The sequence below is a fragment of the Lynx rufus genome, unplaced genomic scaffold (genome assembly GCF_022079265.1).
Source record: "Lynx rufus isolate CCGP_SWC_20201006 ecotype Redwood Valley unplaced genomic scaffold, mLynRuf1.p SCAF_8, whole genome shotgun sequence".
NCBI lineage: Eukaryota > Metazoa > Chordata > Mammalia > Carnivora > Felidae > Lynx > Lynx rufus.
The window spans coordinates 15175695-15195552 of record NW_025814896.1 but is presented as its reverse complement, the minus strand read 5'-3'; the positions used below and the strand labels follow the sequence as shown (position 1 = coordinate 15195552).

The 19858-nt window shown below is 48.6% G+C and overlaps 2 protein-coding genes across 2 annotated transcripts in view; one reads left to right on the top strand and one right to left on the bottom strand.

Annotated features, from left to right (window-relative positions):
• Nucleotides 1-695: 695 nt before the first annotated feature.
• On the bottom strand, nt 696-15308 carry WFDC3 (WAP four-disulfide core domain 3). The gene is made up of 7 exons (XM_047069137.1): nt 15083-15308; nt 12475-12606; nt 10748-10894; nt 10043-10045; nt 2963-3094; nt 1473-1658; nt 696-849 (listed from the first exon to the last, which is right to left on the bottom strand). The coding sequence occupies exons 1-7, from the start codon at nt 15306-15308 to the stop codon at nt 833-835; spliced, it is 843 nt and encodes a 280-aa protein (XP_046925093.1). The 3' UTR covers nt 696-832.
• Nucleotides 15303-19858, top strand: part of DNTTIP1 (deoxynucleotidyltransferase terminal interacting protein 1) — a 27120-nt gene continuing 22564 nt past the window's right edge. Inside the window, exons 1-3 of the mRNA XM_047068770.1 lie at nt 15303-15411; nt 15970-16040; nt 18455-18551. Of these exons, the coding sequence (XP_046924726.1) occupies nt 15307-15411; nt 15970-16040; nt 18455-18551 (273 nt within the window). The 5' untranslated portion in view covers nt 15303-15306. The remainder of the gene's footprint in view (nt 15412-15969; nt 16041-18454; nt 18552-19858) is intronic.

Sequence of the window (19858 nt, the reverse complement as noted above, 5' to 3'; positions counted from 1 at the left end):
GAATGTGATCCATTTTGTATACCTAACAAATATATATTTTTTTAATTTTTTTAATGTTTATTTTTGAGAGAGAGAGAATCCATAGCAAGCTCCAGGCTCTGAGCCCAACACAGAGCCCGACACAGGGCTCAAACTCAGGAATAGCGAGATCATGACCTGAGCCAAAGTCCAAAGCTTAACCGACTGAGACACCCAGATGCCCTCTAACAAATATAATTTTTTAAAACTGATCTTGATTCCAAGAACCTAAAGATAATTCCTCCCTACAGCAAAGTGACCTGGAGGGGACTTACTGCCTGTCTTGGAGCCACGGGCCAGCCCCTAAGGAAGGAGGTCCAAGGTAGGAACATCCAAACGACTGCAGTAAACCAGTTCCAAGCTCAACTCACATTCTGATAAAAGAAAGGTCAGCAGGCCCAAGAAGAGGCCTGAGGGTCCCACTCCTGAGGCTTGAGAGAGACTTCTGGGGCAAGTCTGTTGAGCTCCCACCCTCCTCTGCCCTCCCCACCTGAGCAGCAACATTTCAGTGTTCTCAGAAAGGATGGATTGCCTAAGGTGCCATAATCCTGCAGCCATGCTCAGACCCCCTAGCTCTCTCTCCTCATCCTAGCCCTCAAACAGCACAGACAAGAAGGTCAGCATGAGCCTTTACTGGGGACAAGCAGCACCGAACACCATTGCCCAAATCCACGGCTATATTCCCACGCTCAGGGCAGCAGCAGGAACAGAAGCAGAGCAGGGAGGGCAGTGAGAGCCCCCCGGAGGGTCACAGCCCCAGGATATCTCCCTCTCCTGGCAGCCAGAAAAAGCCCCCTGTAGCAGCTCAGGACAGCTAGGACACCCGGGTCTCTGCAAAAAGAAGAAACATCAGGTCACAACTGTGCCCTCCTGGCTCCAGCTCCCCTCTACCCTAGAGAGGTTTCCCTTCTACACCCTAGAGAAGCATGGCATACGTTGCTCCCCAAAGCCTCGAATGGTGCCCTGCTTCCCAGATAATCCAGTCCAAACTGGTGGTGAAGACTCTACTCCTTCAGATACCAACCTCATATCTCCTGGCATGAAAGCAGCCCAGCTCTTCCTTCACCCACACTTGCCCCACCCCCACCCAGTTCCCCAAACATGTCACACACATTCCACCCTCTGTGCCTGCTAACCACCAGACTCGCTGTCCAGCGTGTACTCTGTGCTATTCTCCCTCTGTCACTGCCCACCTAGCCTTTAGGACCCAGATCAGATCCCACTTCTGGCAGAAAGACCTTCCTAAGGAGCCACTCCCACACAGAGAGCCTAGAAGCCCCAGCTCGTCTATTCAAGGAGTCTCATCTGTGACACGTGACCTTTTTCTCCCAACTAGCCTCTGCAGGGCAAGAACTTTGTCTCGACCTTCTGAAGCCCCCTGCCCGGCACCTAAGCCAGTGCTCGGCACCTAGCAGTTAAGCTGGCTGTTTTCAGTGATGACAGGCTGTACTCACCTAATTCAGAATCAGACCTGAGGGTCCAGCTGGGGTTTGTGGCCATTTCGGCTCGCAGAATTGGTGGGACACAGAAGCGGCCGCAGCCTGACTTGCAGCACTTTTCCCCGGCCTGGCAGTTCTCATCCGTCATGCAACTGACGATGCACAAGCCCACCAAAATATTTGGACAATCACCACTCCGCCCTGCGAGATAAACAGGCACAGGTAAAGAGACAGGACAGTCGACTCCATGGACTCCACGTTCCGACTGGCACTGAGACTCAGAGGCTCCAGATGAATCCATCCCTGACTGTAACTAGATCTTAACCAAACATCCGGCTGAGAAACCAGGAAGCTACAGCCTCTGAGAATAGGCAGGTCCCCAAGAGAGCATCTGGACCAATAGTTTTCAAATGGCATCTCAGGTTTCCCTATGGTGGTCCCTCGGGGCTTGACGGCTCTGTGGGCGGGGCTGTTCGGAGTCTGTCAAGACCACCACTCTCTCCCCCACACCTGGGCCTTATAGTGTTACTTCTTCAGGGAGGCCTTGTCTGCCAGACAAGGTTTGGTGCCCTGCTTTGTGTGCCTTTCATCAGAATTTATCACGATGCCTGATCCGTCTACCTTCCCTGATAAACTCTAAGCTACGTAAGGAAGAGAATCTGTCTTCAGAACCTTGAACCCTGCCTGGGAATCCACGTGTTGTCTAAAAACAACATCTGAGCCAGTGATTCTGAAATGGAGTTCTACAGGGCCACGTGGGTGCTTCAGTCAGTTAAACATCTGACTCTTGATGTCAGCTCAGGTCATGATCTCGTGGTCGTGAGATCAAGCTCACTTCAGGCTCTGCACTGTCGGGGCAGAGCCTGCTTGGAATTCTCTCTCTCTCCCTCTCTCTCTGCTCCTCCCCAACTTGTGCACTCGTGCACGTGCTCTCTCTCTCTCTCTCTCTCTCTCTCTCTCTCTCAAAATAAATAAACTTAAGGAAAAAATTTTTAATGGAGTTCTACAGTCTGGTAGAAAAGGAGCATTCAAAAAGATGTCTTTGTTTTTTAAAATATATTGAAGAAACAAAGAAATCAGAGCAGCAATGCTTTTATCTGTTGCATACGTGTTGCTAAGAAATCAGTCAGAAAATCCTGATCTTGGGCAACTCCCTCACTTTACAAACGAAGAAGCTGGCTCAATGAGAGGAGTTTGCTTCCCTGAGGTCACAGAGCCAGTCGGCAGCAGAATGAAGCCCAGAAGCCACACTGCCCATCTTCCAGCCTCAGGACCCTTCCTACTAACTAACCCACACTGCCTTCCCCTAGTTCTTTCAATGCCAACATGGGCCCCTGGGCCCTAGAAAGAGGGGTTGCTTTGGACTGGGGGGCTAGGAGGACAGGAAGCATGAGAACTCTCACCACCACCCCCCCTCCAGAAAGGGAAAGACAGGAAGGCCAGAGATGGCTCCCTCCCCATCCCACCCTGGAACTCAGGACTTCTTCCCCAAGGAGCCAACATACCTCCCTTAATGTCTCCACGGCAGGAGTGGCCACAGCCGGTGCTACAGCATTTAAGCCCCTGGGGGCAGGACACGTCCCCATCACACAGCTCCTTACACGGAAGGGGGTCAGCCGGACATTCACCTCCAGGCTCTGCCATAGAATCATAGCATTGGGGACCAGAGGTGTTCAAGCCCAGTGTTTCTGGTTATTTTCACTGTGACTCTTGAGTGCAAAATACATCTTTCATTGTGTATGTTAATCCGTATGCATGCCTCAAACGTATATATTTATGTACACACATGTATATACTCTATAGTCTATTTCTTCTTTTTTTTAATGCTGGCCGTCAACTACTAAACTGATCTCAAGATTTGCAGTCTGGGAAACACTGGTGAGGTCTAACCCACTGTGGCAAACGTACCTATTGCCAGCCCCACAGTCACTCTCCGTCCCTCCTTCCTGTGGTAGATGGTGGCCCCCAGTGAGCCACACCTCCCATACTGTCTCTGGGCTGGGCTGTAAGGGACTTGCTTTGACCAACAGGACACCAGCAAGTGTGATGCAGGCAGAGGCGTGGTAAGCACTTGCATACTGGGGCTCATCCTCTTAAAACAATCCCCCCACCACCACCGCCTCCTTGGAAACCAGCCGCTATGCTGTGAAGCAGCTTGGGCTCCACTGCAGAATGATGAGATGCCCCGAAGAGACGCATGAAGAGAGGCATCCTGAACATTCCAGCCACCGTCAAGTTCCCCGCTGAGCTCCCAGCTGCAGGCAGCTTCATGAGTGACATGGCTGCACCATGTAGGTTATGAGAACTAAGCTCAGCCAACCCACACAGCTGTGAGAAAGAGTCAATCGCTGGGATTTTAAGCCACTAAGTTCAGGAAGTGTTTGTTATGCAGCCATGGACAACAGAAACACTTGCTAATAAAGCCACAGGTTCGTGCAGAGTCAATGAGCCCAGCCAGCTACAGTGAGTTGCTTCCCCATATTACCTTGTAACTAGAGGGACCAGAAATGAAGACATAATCTGGGAAAATTCTGCATTCCCGACCCAGGTAATGCTCCTTTCAAACTGCCCCCTGGCTTCTCTTTCTTCCAGTGCAAAGACAGACATAACACAGGGAGGTAGAGCCGTCTTTTCTCAACCATGAGGCAACTACTATGAGGACAAAGTCAAGGAATGCAAAGGAGAAAGAAAAAAATAACTTCACCCTTGTTAGCATCATGGAGCCACCACACCAGCCCTGGTACCTACTTCAGGACCTTTCGCTATATGAGAAAAATGTTATACCGACTCCGTTAATTTTCTGTTGCACACAGCCAAACATCCCTGATGCGCCCCTTCACCACCCCTATGAAGATAATGACGCTCAGAGAAGTGAAGGGGTTTGCCCAGAACTACAGAGTGAGTCAGCGGCAAAGCAGGACACAACTCAGCCTCTTGGTTTGCAAGGAAGCACTCTTTCTACTACACCATCCTTAAAACACGCAGGCACCAGGCCAGGTCCTCTGGAGCAGGCACTCCCTAAGAAGTCACACCCAAAACAAACTGATTCACCATGATTCATTCATCCCAGTGTTTGTTTCAAGTTTTTGAAATGGAGAAAAGAAGTGGCAGGCAATTAAAAGCATTGTAGAAAACCAAAGCAGGACCGGCCCAGGACCTTTGAGTAAGAACATGTGAGTACAAATGCATATGGCTGCCGGGAAGTCTGCCGTGATGGAAAAAGCAAGTGCTGGACTCCAAGAACACGTGCAGCTGAACAATCAAGGTCTAATAACCCTGCATCCCAGGATTTTCCTGAACAGCCCCCCTTTCAAAGATTCTAGGCCAATGGCACATCACATCAAACCTGATTTTTAAAAAATTTTATTCATTTTTGAGAGAGAGAGAGAGAGAGAGCACAAGTGGGGAGGGGACAGAGAGAGAGGGAGACACAGACTCCAAAGCAGGCTCCAGTTTCCGAGCTGTCAGCACAGAGCCTGATGTGGGGACTCGAACCCACAAACTGTGAGATCATGACCTGAGCCGAAGTCAGACACTTAACCAACTGAGCCATCCAGGCGCCCTTCAAACCTGATTTTTTATCCAGGAAATATGGCCACTGTAACTGCCGATGTACCCCTCCACACCTCCCCTCCTGTTTGACAAACACTAAAAATCTATTTAACAAAGAACAAAGCCTTTCATCTACAGTTAAGAAGGCTGGGCATAAAAACAATCTTCCTGGTGAGAAAACCTAGCAACATAACTCCTCACGGAATTATACTGAGCAGCACCCTTCCCAGATTTCACCACTTTGCTGAGCTTGGCCCCAAAGTGACCAATGCCAGGAGCACTATGCACTTTCTGCCCTCATCCCCGGGACCAGGCATTGAGACCAAACCTCTACTCTCTTCCACGACAGGCTTCCTTGAGGTCCCTGGGGTTTTGTCAAATACCAGAAGCATTGAATGGACTCTTGGGGAACAGGCTAAAGCTCTGAAGGTCAGAACATATGCCCTTTGACCAGGGCCCAGCATGGGCCCCCATGTCTGATGCCTAAATCCCTACCAATAATTCCCTACTCTCAGCTCAAACACTGGAAAGGGGTGTCACGACCTCCAAGCCGGACTATCCCATCCTTGTACTTTATACTCAACTGAAATCTGGCTTTCTAGAAGTTCTATCCATTGGCCCTTGTCCTATCCCCAGAGACCTGAGGAAAACATGGCTTGTGCCATCCCCCTTAGATAGGATCCTCTGCCCTTCACCATCTCAGCTTTCCCAGACTAGGTAAACTCAGTTCCTCATACCGCATGGTTTCTAGGCACCTCACAGTTATCTTACCAGGAACCAGGATGAGAAATAGGGAAGAGAGTCAGGATGGGAATGGTCATCCCCACCCTGCAAATATATCTCTATCCCAAGACCCCAAGCTATCACCGAAAAAAAGTGGAATAAAAAAATGAAGCCCAGGAAATACTCGGACATAGGCTTTACTGCTGCCCCAGCTCCAACCTTCCACTATATCTGAGGGAAGGACTCCAGGTGCTGGCAGAAAAGTAAAACCTCAAAACTTCTTAAGCCAAGACAGGCCCTCAGAGCTATCAAACCTACTTCTCTTGCAAACAGACAGACAGACATCCAGGAAGAGGGGGCAGGATTGGCCTGAGGTCAATGGTGGCAGAATTGGGTCCCAAATTCCCAGCCCTGACACTAGATCCGGTGCCCTTTAAACCACATCATTATGACTCCCTACATTCCACGAGGATTACCCAAAAATGAATCTATAAGAGCTAGGACTTGCTTAGCTCAATTCTGACAAAAGAGAAGACCTAGTGGTAGACAGTTTTAGGGATTAGGAAAATGTATCAATAAACCAGTGTGTTGGGAGTCTCAAAGACAACTCCTAGGCTGGGTGATTTGCTAGGATTCACAAGACTCAGAGTACAGTTGGACTCATGGCCATGATTTATTACAGCAGAAGGATACAAAGCAAAATCATCTAAGGGAAGAGGTGCATGAGGCAAAGCCCAGAAGAAACCAGGCACCAAGAGTCTTCTTCCGGTGGAATCACATGACACATGAAAACACATGTGAAGTGTTGTCTACCAGGAATGCTCACGAGAGACTCAGGGTTTTTACGGGGCACTCTCTGCCTAGCAGATACAACTCTTACCAGTTACGGTGGTAGGAACACTCTCAAAAATCTAACTTCCCAGAAGCCAGCCAGGGCCGATGTTACAGCCAGGCCTTTCTAAGAACATCAATCTCAGGCCTGCTACATTAACTCTTTTCTCAACAACCAGCAGTGAGGTTTCAGGAAAAGGTCATCCAAGCACACAGGGAGCCCATGCCACCCATCTGTCCAAAGGATATAATACACATGTTGTAATAAGCAAAACAGTGGTCACAGGTGATGGAGAGTGATCACGTTTCATGGTGTGAGAGAGGGGATCATGAGGGATCCAAAGGAGACAACTCTTAGACCATAATCTGAATCTTTGCTCCAATACCTCTTCCTCCCCAAGTGCTCCCATCACTCAACTTATTCAAGCCACATACCTAAGCACTGTTCTTGACACTTCCTCTCCCTCAGCACCCACATCCACTTATTTCTTCACCTGTCAACTCGACCTTGAAAAGTACTCCAAGCCTGCCAGTTTCCCACGTCCACACCGTCACCACCCTGGTCTAAACCGTGCTCACCTCTCCCCCAGCCTGCCACAACGGCCTCTTAACTGGCCTGCCATCTGCTACATTTGCCCCATCCATCCATTCTTCACACACCAGCAGGGTGGTGATTTTAAAATGAAAACCGGGGACATCTGAGTGGCTCAGTTGGTTGAGCATCCGACTCAATTTTAGCTCAGGTCATGATCCCAGGGTCGTAGGATGGAGTTCCCCATCAGGCTGTGCTCTGAGCATGGAACCTGCTTAGGATTTTCTCTCTCTCTCTCTCTCTCTCTCTCTCTCTCTCCCCCCCCCCCCGCCCCTCCCCTGCCCATGTGCATGCTTTGTCTAAAAAATAAAATAAAATAATTTTTTTAAATGAAAACTGGACCAGGACTCTCCTTCCACACTTCTGTACTTCCAATGAGCAAATAAGTGAGTGAGCAAACAGACAGGCCAGACTTCAGACAGGTGGAAAGCTGAACAGGGAGGCACTGGCATCACAGTCTAAGCTGTTAAGCATTATTTGGTAGGTTTTGTTCCGGCTTTTTAAATACATTTCTTCCAAACTGTATGACACGGACTGAATGTTCGTGTTCCCCTAAAATTCGTATCTTGAAATCTAACCCCCAATGTGATGGTTTTAGGAGATGGGGCCTTCGGGAGGTGATGAGGCCAGGAGAGGGGAGCCCCGATGAATGGGATGATGCCCGTATTGCCCTTCCGCCATGTGAGGTCACGGTGAAAACACAGCAGTGTGTGAACTGGGAAGCTGGCCCACACCAGACACTGACTACGCTGGCACCTTAATCTTGGACTTCTCAGCCCCCAGAATCATAAGAAATTAATTGCTGTTATTTATAAGCTACTTAGCCCGTGACACTCTGTTAGCGCAGCCCAAAGGACTAAGACACTACATTACCACACTTTGAGGTAAATTTCCTCATCTCCACTTTTACAGATGACAAAGGTGAGGTTCAGAGAGATGAAAGGACTTTCCTGAGGCCACACAGAAAGCAGAGAAGCCAAGACTCAGAGGCAGGTGCAGACGAGAACTGCCTGAGGGGAGCAGGTCCCAGAGTCTGCCCTGAGCCCTCTGGAGGCTTGACTGTCCCTCCACTGTACCAAACAGACCAGCACTGACAATGGTAATGTCATAACCTCTGGCAATGTCAGAACTGAGGGAAAGCAGGAACCACCCAGAGCCCAAGACAGACGGCTTCCTGTGACCTTGAGTATGGCAACCAGTCCCATTGGGTGAGTGGGCCAGTGCAGGACTGAAGCTATAGAAAAGTCATTAACTATGGACACAGCAACCAGGATCGCTGCTGGCCAGTCTAGGAACCCCACTCAGCCAGTGCACTCTGGGAGAGCTTCAGGGGGATCACTACTGCAGCCTGCCTGGCTCGAAGGGAAGAGGAATCCCCATCAGGGCTGGCCAGGCCCCAGACCAGCTCACAAAGTGCCTTGCCTGGGTGCCAGCCTCACCCTCAGCCCCCGTAATTCAGCCATCAGCTTCACACACTGGGAAGATTGTGCTGGGCCCTACCGGCTGGCAGGGAGTGACCCGCCTAACACAGATTCCCAGGCTCTGTTTCCAGAGCTGGGCCTCAAGAGTCCTGGCAAGGAGTACAACCCTCTATTCTCTTTTATGGGCAGGGCGCCCAAAAGACCTGCCTAAGCCAGACACAGCCCCACTGGGTTACAGGGAAGGGGCCCACCGCCTGGGGAGGTTTGGCCAGAAGGAAAGAGATTGTCACATGTTGTGGAGTTTCAGGGTCTCAGAGAGGGAGTGATCAGGGGAGGAGAAAGCAATCCTGATTCGCAACAAAAGGAGTTGGTTAGAAACTGTACTCCTGATGAAGCCCGCCTCAGTAGGCGAGAGGAAGGAAGCTAAGTGTGTAATGTATTACTAAACACCTTACATACTTTGAATCATTGCAACAACCTCCGAGGCTTATTCTTTCCATTTTATAGAGAAGGAAACTGAGGCTCGGGGAAGCAGAAGACACTTGACCAGGGACACGCTGGCCAGTAACTGGTGAGCCTTCAGGTTTGAACCCGGCTCTCTGACAACCAAAACCTACTCTTTTCTACTGTAATATTCTGCCACATGCACTCAGAGGAGAGAATGGTTCCAGTTTCTTCAGAAAACATAATGGGAGGAATGATGTAAGACCCCATTTAAGACAACAAAGAAGATAATAAACCCTATCAAACAGTATTTTAAAACTATAAAATACCCTGAAACACACCAAATACACTTGGACAGTGGGAAGACAAAGATTCAACATAAAAATATCAGCTGTCCCTAAATTAATGTATACATCTAACACTTCTCCAATAAAAATAGCCTCTGTATTGGGGGGGGGGGCAGAGTGATAGACAGTATGATAATAAAATATATTTGGAAGCACAAACAAGCAAAATTAACCATAAAAATCTGGAAACAAGAGAGAAATGAGAAGGGGCTAGACACAGGAGACAGACACATCGTCAATTCCTAATACCTTTGGCGGGGGCGGAGGGCGGGGGAGGGCCTCTCAGGGCACGAAGGAGGAGGCAAGCAATCGAGCAGAAAGTTCTGTCACTTCCACCTCCTGACCTCCAAATTCTCTCCACTGTGTCACCTTTCCTGCGTCCCCACTGCCAACCCCCTGGTCTGACTGGACTCCATCCTCAGCAAGAAGCATCCGGTCCCTCCCTGTCTCTACTCCAACCGTACCAGCTTTCTTTCGATTTCTCTAATGTGGCAAAGCTCCTGGGATGCTCATCACACCCTTCGCCTGGCTAACCTCAACTCCAGGTGAAATGTCACTGCCCCAGACAGGCCTTCCTTGACCACCCAGTCCAAAGCCAGCACCCCCTCTTTCTATCTCTCAGCACCCATTAGTTTTCCTCCATATCCTTCTCACAGTTGGAAAGCGTATGTTCACCTGCTCATCTGGGAAACCTCTTTCTCCCGCACCAGACCACGAGCTCCAAGAAGGCCGGGATGGGAGCCCCTTTGTTAACCACAATATACCCGGAGCCCATGCTAGATCTAGGAAACAATAAACATTCAACAAATAATTGGTGAAGACATAATGTGTAAACGGAGAATTTGGGGCATGAGAATCCTGCAAAAGGCAGGAGAAATCTCTTTCAAACACCTCTCTACCAGAACCAGAATAAAACAGGGCACATTTCCAGTAGGAGATGGCCATCCTAGGTGCGGACAGAGGGGACATAAGGCCTCAGAAGCAAGTGAGCAGGGAAACGCTTGCTGCCTCGCATAGGTACCGAGATTCTATCTTGCTGTCTCCCTGCAGATTCTCGAGCTAAGAATTAATAGAGAGGACTGCAGCTGACAAGGGGAATTGAGAATTCGCCAACAGCCTTCAAATCTGCCTGCCAATAAGGACACGCCAAGATTTCCATCCTGGCAGCCTCCTCTGCCTGCCTGGACCACATACCACAGATCACCATGGCTGGTAACCCTTCATCTATCTTTTTTTAGAAAAGTTCTCAGAACATGGCAGGCACTTAATTATCGTTTTTCAAAGTAAAGTAAAACCAGCAATAAGATGGTATGGGCTTATTTGAGAAAGAAACAAGCAGGCCCCCAAAGAGCCCATGGGGCCCGAGGTAGCGCTTCTTACCCAGCTTTGGTTGAGAGACTGGGACCACACAGCTCTTGTTGCAGCCAAACGCGCAGCATTTCTTTCTACCTGGACAAGTCTCATCAGTGACGCACCTTTGGAAACAGGATTGTTTCCGAACAGCCCTGGGACAATCTCCTTTCCTCCCTGTAGCAAAAAAGGGAGACAGCCACACACTCAAAAAAGAGAGAGAGAGACAGATAATGGTGCCCGGTGGCACCCACGGGTGTAGCAAAAGGGAAAATCAAAGCAAGGAAGCCCTGAGCTTCTTTAGGACTCTCAGCTCTAGTGCTAGAGCAGAGACAGTGATAACAGCTCACATTTACTATAAGGTTTACAGAGTTTACCTGTGCCAGGAACCTCTCATTTGATTCTCACAACAATTATCCCCATTTTACACACGAGAAAATTGAGGCTTAAAAGCTTAACACTTACAAAGAGCTGTTTAAAGCTTACCTAAGGCAATCACTTCTCGGCCTTTTGGCTAAGATCAAGTGTAAAGCTTACCTGAGGCATGGAAAGCCTGCTTGGCTCGGGGGTCTACTCTTTTGATCACTACCTTTTTTTTCTTTCAATGTTCATTTTATTTTTTAAGAGAGAGAGAGGGAGACAGAATGTGAGCAGGGGAGGTGCAGAGAGAGAGAGAGGGAGACACGGAATCCGAAGCAGGCTCCAGGCTCCGAGCTGTCAGCACAGAGCCTGACATGGGGCTCGAACCCATGGACCGTGAGATCATGGCCTGAGCCGAAGTCAGACACTCAACCAACTGAGTTACCCAGGTGCCCCTTTTGATCATCTACCTTTAACAGTCTTCCCTGCACAACTTTGCCCTCCAGTCTTCACAGGAACCCCAAGTTCAAATAAAAGACAGAGGGGCACCTGGGTGGCTCAGTCAGCTAAGCATCTGACTCTTGATTTTGGCTCAGGTTATGATCTCACAGTTTGTGGGTTCGAGCCCCGCGTTGGGCTCTGCACTGACCGCACAGAGCCTGCTTAGGATTCTCTCTCTCTGCCCTTCCCGCACTCATTCTCTCTCTCACTCTCTCAATAAATAAATAAACATTAAAATAATAACAATAGGGGTGCCTGGGTGGCTCAGTCAGTTAAGTGCCTGACTCTGGCTCAGGGCATGATCTCACGGTTCGTGGGTTCAAACCCCATATTGGGCTCTGTGCTGACAGCTCAGAGTCTGGAGCCTGCTTCAGTTTCTGTGTCTCTCTCTCTGCCCCTCCCCTGCTCATGCTCTGCATCTCTCTTTCTCAAAAATAAATAAACATTAAAAAAGTAAAAATAAATAAATAAAATAACAATAAAAGACAGAGATCATCTGTTATGTGTTCTTTCCTGATAAAAGACAAAGAACTGGGAACCGAGTGATTAAAGACCCCAAAAGGGGGAGGAGGGTCTGCAAGCAAGCTAGATCTCAAGAACCAATCCAGGAGCACCTGAGTGGCTCAGTTGGCTGAACGTCTGACTTTCGCTCAGGTCATGATCTCGCAGTTTGTGGGTTCAAGCCCCGTATCTGGCTTTGCTCTGCCTGCTTCAGACTGTCTCCCTCTCTCTTTGCCCCTCCCCAGCTTGCACACACGTACACTCTCTCTCTCAAAAATAAACATTAAAAAAGAGAGAGAGAGAGCAATCTAGGAGGTAGGAAGTTCTCCAGGTCTTTCTAGCCCAGAGGCAAGGTCAGAAAGCACACCTGGATTTTGCCCGTCCAGCCAACATACCCTTCGGAATGCCTCCTCGGCAGACCCGACCACAGCCGTTGCTGCAGCACTTCTGCCCAGCCGGACATGATTCGTCCCCCCAGCACAGCTCTTTGCACAGGTTCTTATTAGGAGGGCATTCTCCTTCTTTCACTGCAAAAGATAGCATGCGAGATTGGGGTAACTGGCTGGGCCTCAAGAAACAGGGAATGAAAGCCAAGTGCACTTCAAGGATTTTTCAGGCTCTGCAAACATTCCTGTCCAATATCTCTGCAACCACTTTCTCCTCCCCCCACACAACCAGTGACACGCGCCCACCACGACTAAACAACCAGCCACTTTGTGGATAAAGAGAGGGAAAGGTTGGGGTGATCTTGTTCCCATTTAAGGAGCCCTAGGGAAAACCTAGAACCTCTAGTAAGCCAGACTGGAAGTCCTACCTCCAAGCCAGGAAGACCTACCCTGGCTGTCCTGAGAATCTACACATCCAGTCCTGTCCTACAGGGATCACCATTTCCACAAATAAGGACTCTCACTTCAGAAAGAGGCAGGGGATAATTTCTCCTTAGTCACTTTCTATTACTGTCAGCCAAGGAATCCAAGTAATAGCTCACCATGCTCTCCAGAAGCCACCCAGAATATCAGGGACCCAAGAGCAAGAAATGCCTTCAGGAGGAAAAGGCAGCTCAACATGACGATGGTGCTGAGAAGTGAGATGAGCACTTAGTCCAGGCCGGAGGTATACACCTTGCCCAGAGCATCAACCAAAGGAAGGGCAGGACTAGGAGACTGGCCCAAACCCAGCCCCAAAGTCTCCCCTTGTGCAATATCCCCCAGGATGTCTTCTCCTGACAAAAAGAAAAGTGACTGGTCGCTGGTGTGTGGGAAAATTCCTGGCACTCCCAAAAGGCACATGTGATGATGGTGATCAGACTCTGTAATGCAATACACACAACATCCCTGGACGATGATGAGGAACCTGTTCAGTAGCTGGGGAAATGTAGGGAGGGCCACTAGATAAAGGAGCTCTGGAAGGACCCAGCCGCAGCCAAAGTGACAGAGGGAACGACCAGAGACACGACTTAATAATAACCAAAGCTAATAAAATGTACTGTGGCTCCTGTTCATCCTAGCAACCCAGAAAACAGAGAATGGAACAGACTACTTAGAAACCAGCAAAAAAAACCCAAACAAACAAACAAACAAAACAAAAAAAACAACAACAAAAAACACACACACAAAACAAAAAACCTATAGTAAAGCCATGTTTGAGTTTGTTCACAACTAATACAAATGCACCAAAAACCTACATCTTGGTCCCTCTAGCCATACAGGCCATTTTTGGATTGTGTGAAAGCAAGCTGACAGGATCCAAAAGAAGTTGCTATGACTCAAGTAGTCTAGACAATATATACCCTCCTTTATCTCCTCTTCCTCTGCTTCTTTTTATCTGTCTGTACTATTTGCGACTTTAGGCAGGTATGATATTTAATGGTATCCACTGACGCTACTTAGCCCAGTAAGGTTAAAGGGCAGAGGAAATTCAAGGCCCAAAGTAAAAATCTCCTTAATAGAGCCAGAGTTTGGTGCCATATAGTTGCCTCGTCGTTTTAAGGCTGATGTGGGAGCACGGAGATAATTAACATTTGTTGACGACCTAACATCTGCTTTATTTGTATTATTTATTTTAATCCTCACAATAATCTTGCAGAGGTAAGAAAGGTGATTCAGAGGGGTTGAGAAAGAATGCCCAAGGTCATTAAGCTAGTAAGTAGTGGCTACCAGAATTTACTAATAGTAACAATAGATGACATTGCCTGAGGGTTTACTTGCGCCACAGTTCTAAGTGCTCTACATGAATTAACTGCATGTAGTTAACCCTCACTGCAATCTTATAGGTTAGGTACTATTATCCCCACTCTACAGATGGAAAAACTGAGGCACAGAAAGAAACGTGGGTCAGTTAGTAGTAGACCAAAGGTAGGCAGCCCAATTGCATAGTCAATGTTGTTAATCACCATATCATATTGAATTGGAACTCAGATCTTTCTACATGTAAAACTCGTGTACTTTTTACTCCCCCATATTGTGACCTGGTAAAAAGAACTTTCTCTACCACCCATAAATCGATCCAGTTCTCTTCACGGACCTCTTACCTCTAAGCCAGAGCTAAGAGGAGCTCCATAGCTGTTAACCCCTTGCATCCCCTGCCCATCCCAGAATCACCCCTCTGGGGATAGAAGCCTAGCTCCCTGGGACTTGGAGTGTCCACGGGCCAAGACCCAACCTTCATTATGATGTCTTCAGATGCTAGAGGCAGCCCCTGGCGTCTAGGCCTGGAGGGCCCCGGTGGGTAAGCGTTTGGGACGGCATGGGCCAGACCCCCTCTTGTTGGGTTATCGGGTACCCGTAGTAGGCCCACTCCCTCCATTCCGGGGGATGAGTACGAGGCATATTAAAATCTACGGCTTTCAAAGACTGGACTGTAGGCGCCGCTGTGCTCCCCCCCCCCCCCCCCCCCGCTCCCCAACCCCAGCCCAGGGAGCCTGCTGCCCTCCTCCTGCCCCACACTTCTCCACCGGCCTTGACCCAACCGGGAGCGTTCCGGGACCAAACACCCACAGCCTACACGGGAGGCGCGGCCCCGCCCCGGACGCAGCCCCGGCGACCGCGCACTCAGCGCCTGTAGGCGTCTCAGACCCTGGCGAGACGCAGCCGTTTGGTTCCCATGGAAACGCCGCAGCTCCCCGCGGCGCGCTTCCGGGCCGGCGAACGGCGCGCTGCAATGACGTCACGAGGCCACTTTCCGGCCGGTGGTAGAGTCGGTCTGAAGTTGTGGGGGCCGGGGGAGCCATGGGGGCCACTGGCGACGCCGAGCAGCCGCGGGGACCCAGCGGGGCAGAGCGGGGCGGCCCCGACCTGGGCGACGCGGGCGCAGCGGGGCAGCTGGTTCTCACGGTGAGGGCGCCCCCGGGGAGGCCGGGGCTGGGCCTGGGCTCGGGCCGGCTGGGCCTCGGGCTCCCAGGACCCTGGCCCGCGGGTGAGAGAACGCGGCGGCTGGTGCTGCTGCCCAGGGAGTTGGCGTTTTCGCAGTCCAACGACCTGGATTCAAATTCTGATGCCGCCTTCCTAGCTAGGTGACGTGAGCAAGTCCTGCCAACCCCTGAGCTCCAGTTTCCTCTTCTGTAAAATGGAGATGATTAGTGCCTGCCTCATAAAGTTGTGGGGATGGGGTGTAAGTACGAGGAAAGCGCCCAGCACACCACCGGCCCCAGAGTAGCCAGCCCCTCGGTAAACACTGGTTACCTTCCTCCTGCCGTTCCAGAAAAGGTGGGGTTGGGACCTTTCGAGGCAGGAAACTTTTCTTCAGTTCCTCCTCCCGGGCAGGGCCTTTCAACCGCTGCCCTCCCGCCAACCCCGTCCCAGAGAAGCGGGGATGTTTACGTTTAAGTTCATCTCCACCCTCCACCCCAGTGTCATGGACCTCAGTGACACCCGTTCCCTTGGTCCCCACAGAACCCTTGGAACATAATGATAAAGCACCGGCAGGTGCAGCGAAGGGGCCGCCGCTCACAGATGACGACAAGGTAAGGCTGGTCTTGCGTATTTACCTCCCAGGCATTGGCTTGGATGGCACCTTTGGGGTCCCCACTGCACCGAGCTGAGAAGAGATAATGAGCCATTGGAAAGAGCGCTGGACTAAGAAAGAGGAGACTAAGATTCTGTAACTCTGTGTGACCTTGGTTGAATCATTGTCTCCTCTGAACTGATGTACCAAATGAGGGGTAGTCATGGATTCAACCGTGCCTAAGATCCCTAACACTCACTGGCTCTGTGGTTGAGGGCTATAAAGAGATCCAGAGGGACGCCTGGGTGGCCCAGTCGGTTAAGCATCCAACTTCGGCTCAGGTCATGATCTCATAGTTCATGGGTTCCAGCCCCTCATTGGGCTCTGTGCTGACAGCTCGGAGTGTAGAGCTTGCTTTGGATTCTGTGCCTCTCTCTCTGCCCGTCCCCTACTCACTCTCTCTCTCTCTCTCTCAAAAATAAATAAACATTTAAAAAATTTAATAAATAAACTGCTAAAAAGAAAGAATAGCATGGAGGTTCAGAAAAAAGTGGGGCTAGTAGTATTTATCTCCGTGAAGGGAGAGAGTACAAGATAGGCCTATAGGATGTGGATTATATTTCTTGACTTGGGTAGTGATTAAATGGATGTTCACTAAAACTATTTGTTAAAGCATATAGATTTTGTATTTCATAAAACACTTTAAGAATAATGCTCATTTCGGGGCGCCTGGGTGGCTCAGTAGGTTGAGCGTCTGACTTGGGCTCAGGTCATGATCTTGTGGTCTGTGAGTTCGAGCCCTGCATCAGGCTCTGTGCTGACAGCTCAGAGCCTGGAGCCTGCTTCTGCTTCTGTGTCTCCCTCTCTCTCTGCCCCTAACCCACTCGTGCTCTGTCTCTGTCAAAAATAAATAAAACATTTAAAAAAAGAATGCTCATTTCATGGGCAAAAGACATGAATGTCTTCTCCAAAGGACATCCAGATGGCCAATCGACACATGAAAAAATGCGCCACATCACTCATCATCAGGGAAATACAAATCAAAACCACAATGAGATACCGCCTCACACTTGTCAGAATGGCTAACATTAACAACTCAGACAACAACAGATGTTGGCGAGGATGCGGAGAAAGAGGATCTCTTTTGCACTACTGGTGGGAATGCAAACTGGTGCAGCCACTCTGGAAAACAGTATGGAGGTTCCTCAAAAAATTAAAAATATAACTACCCTACAACCCAGCAATAGCACTACTAGGTATTTATCCAAGGGATACAGGTGTGCTGTTTCGAAGGGGCACATGCACCCCAATGTTTATAGCAGCACTATCAACAATAGCCAAAGTATGGAAAGAGCTCAAATATCCATCGATGGATAAATGGATAAAGAAGATGCGGTATATATATATATATATATGTATATGCATACACATACACACACACACGATGGAGTATTACTCAGCAGTAAAAAAGAATGAAATCTTTTGCAACTACGTGGATGGAACTAGAGGGTATTATGCTAAGTGAAATTAGAGAAAGACAAATATCACATGAGGAATTTAAGATACAAAACAGATGAAAATAAGGGAAGGGAAGCAAAAATAATATAAAAACAGGAAGGGGGACAAAACATAAGAGACTCTTAAATATAGAGAGCAAACAGGGTTGCTGGAGGGGTTGTGGGAAGGGGGATGGGCTAAATGGGTAAGGGGCATTAAGGAACCTACTCCTGAAATCATTGTTGCACTATATGCTAACTAACTTGGGTGTAAATTAAAAAAATAATTTTTTTTAGAAAAGTAATGCTCATTTCACAGGTTATTATGAAAATGGAATAAAGCCATACATCTGTGTAGTGTATACTACATCTGGGCACATAGCTTGTTTTCAGTAGAAGCTATCTATTATTCTCATTAAAGGAGTTTGTGTCAGGGGTGCCTGGGTGGCTCAGTTGGTTGAGCGTTCGACTTCAGCTCAGGTCGTGATCTCATGGTCTGTGGGTTTGAGCCCCACGTCAGCCTCTGTGCTGACAGCTCAGAGCCTGGAGCCTATTTCGGATTCTGTGTCTCCCTCTCTCTCTGCCCCTCCCCTGTTCATGCTCTGTCTCTGTCTCAAGAATAAATAAACATAGGGGCACCTGGGTGGCTCAGTCGGTTGAGTGTCCAACTTCAGCTCAGGTCATGATCTCATGGTTCATGGGTTCGAGCCCCACGTCAGGCTCTGCACTGACAGCTCAGAGCCTGGAGCCTGTTTCTGATTCTGTGTCTCCCTCTCTCTCTGCCCCTCCCTCACTCATGCTCTGTCTCAGAAATAAATAAACATTAAAAAAAAATTTTTTTAATAAATAAAGGAGTTTATGTCAATAATTGGCTGGGCAGACCAGGAAAGATATGTTTGGGACATGATCCCTAACTATGTCTCCCTCCTGAATGCAGTTTCACAGATCCTGCTATCTCCATGGACCTCCTTCGAGCTGTTCTCCAGCCTAGCATCAATGAGGAGATCCAGACTGTCTTCAACAAGTACATGAAGGTGAGAGGGACACAGCAGTAAAAAATTAAGACGGACAAAGATTCACGGACAGGTCTTTCCTGCATCACAATCCCCCTGGCTCTCTCTAGTGCACAGATGTGTAAAGGTTTCCTATTCTGAATCCCTGAGAACTTTTCTCCCCTCTTTGGGGGGTAATTTGAATACCTCTTTGTCAAGTCATTATGAGCATAAAATGATTTAAGTGTAATGTGCTCAGCACTGTGCTTCGAACAAGTGTTTTTATTTGTTTAGTAGTATCACCATTATTATTATTTAAAATTCCTTTTGGGGCACCTGGGTGGTTCATTTGGTTAAGCATGCAACTCTCGGTTTTGGCTTAGGTCATGATCTCATGGTTCATGAGTTCAAGCCTCACGTCAGGCTCCGCACTGATGGTGCAGAGCCTGCTTGGGATTCTCTGTCTCCCTGTTTCTCTGCTCCTCCCCCCCCCTCCATCTCTAAATTAATTAAAATTTTAAAAATTCCTTGCTAGACCTATAAATAAACGTCTACATGACTCTACCTGATTGTCCCGTAGATATTTCAAACTCAGCATATTCAGAACTGAACTGTTTTTCTTCCTAAACCTTTTCCTCTTCTTGTATTTGTTTAATCATTCAAGAAGTATTTACTGAGAACCCACCATAATAGCAGGCACTGAATGTTCAAGGCACTGAGGATGTAGCAATGACCAAAATGACAGTGTCCTTGTTCTCTTTAAACTGATATGTACTGCATTAGGAACACCAGAGAGAAGGGGGAGAGTGACCAGTGGGGAGCAGTTCTAGTTCATAGAGTGTATCTAGGAAAGCCACACGTGAGCAGAGACTTGAATAAAGTGAGGAAAATACAAGCTATGTGGACACATCAGGGAAAAGCAGTCCAGGTAGAGGGAACAAGGGCAAAATCCCTCAGGCATGAGTATGCTTGGCACATTCAAAGCAACAAAGTCAGGGCCCCTGGCTGGCTCAGAAGAGAAGGCTGGCTGGCAACCCTTGATCTCAGGGTCATGAGTTCAAGCTCCATGTTGGGTGTAGACATTACTTAAATAAAACTTTGAAAAAAAAAAAGAGCAACAAAGTTGCCTGTGTGGCTAGAACCAACTGACCCAGTAGGAGGGTAATGAGGTAATCAGAGAGGAAATAGGGGCCCCTTTCATGCAGAACCTTTGAGGCCACAGTAAGGACTTTGGGGTTTACTCTGAGTAAAATAGAAGCTCTTGGAGAGTTTTGAGCAGAGTACTTATCTGAATTTTTTTTTAATTTTTTTAATGTTTATTTATTATTGAGAAACAGGGAGACACAGAG

Excerpts from the sequence above, each read along its gene's own strand:
- WFDC3 (XM_047069137.1), bottom strand. The coding sequence starts at position 15,308 with ATGGCTCCCCCGGCCCCCACAACTTCAGACCGACTCTACCACCGGCCG. Across the intron at positions 12,607-15,082 it reads GGCGGGGCCGCGCCTCCCGT|TGAAAGAAGGAGAATGCCCT; the intron begins GTAGGCTGTGGG and ends TATCTTTTGCAG. Across the intron at positions 10,895-12,474 it reads CCGAGGAGGCATTCCGAAGG|GGAGGAAAGGAGATTGTCCC; the intron begins GTATGTTGGCTG and ends TTTTTGCTACAG.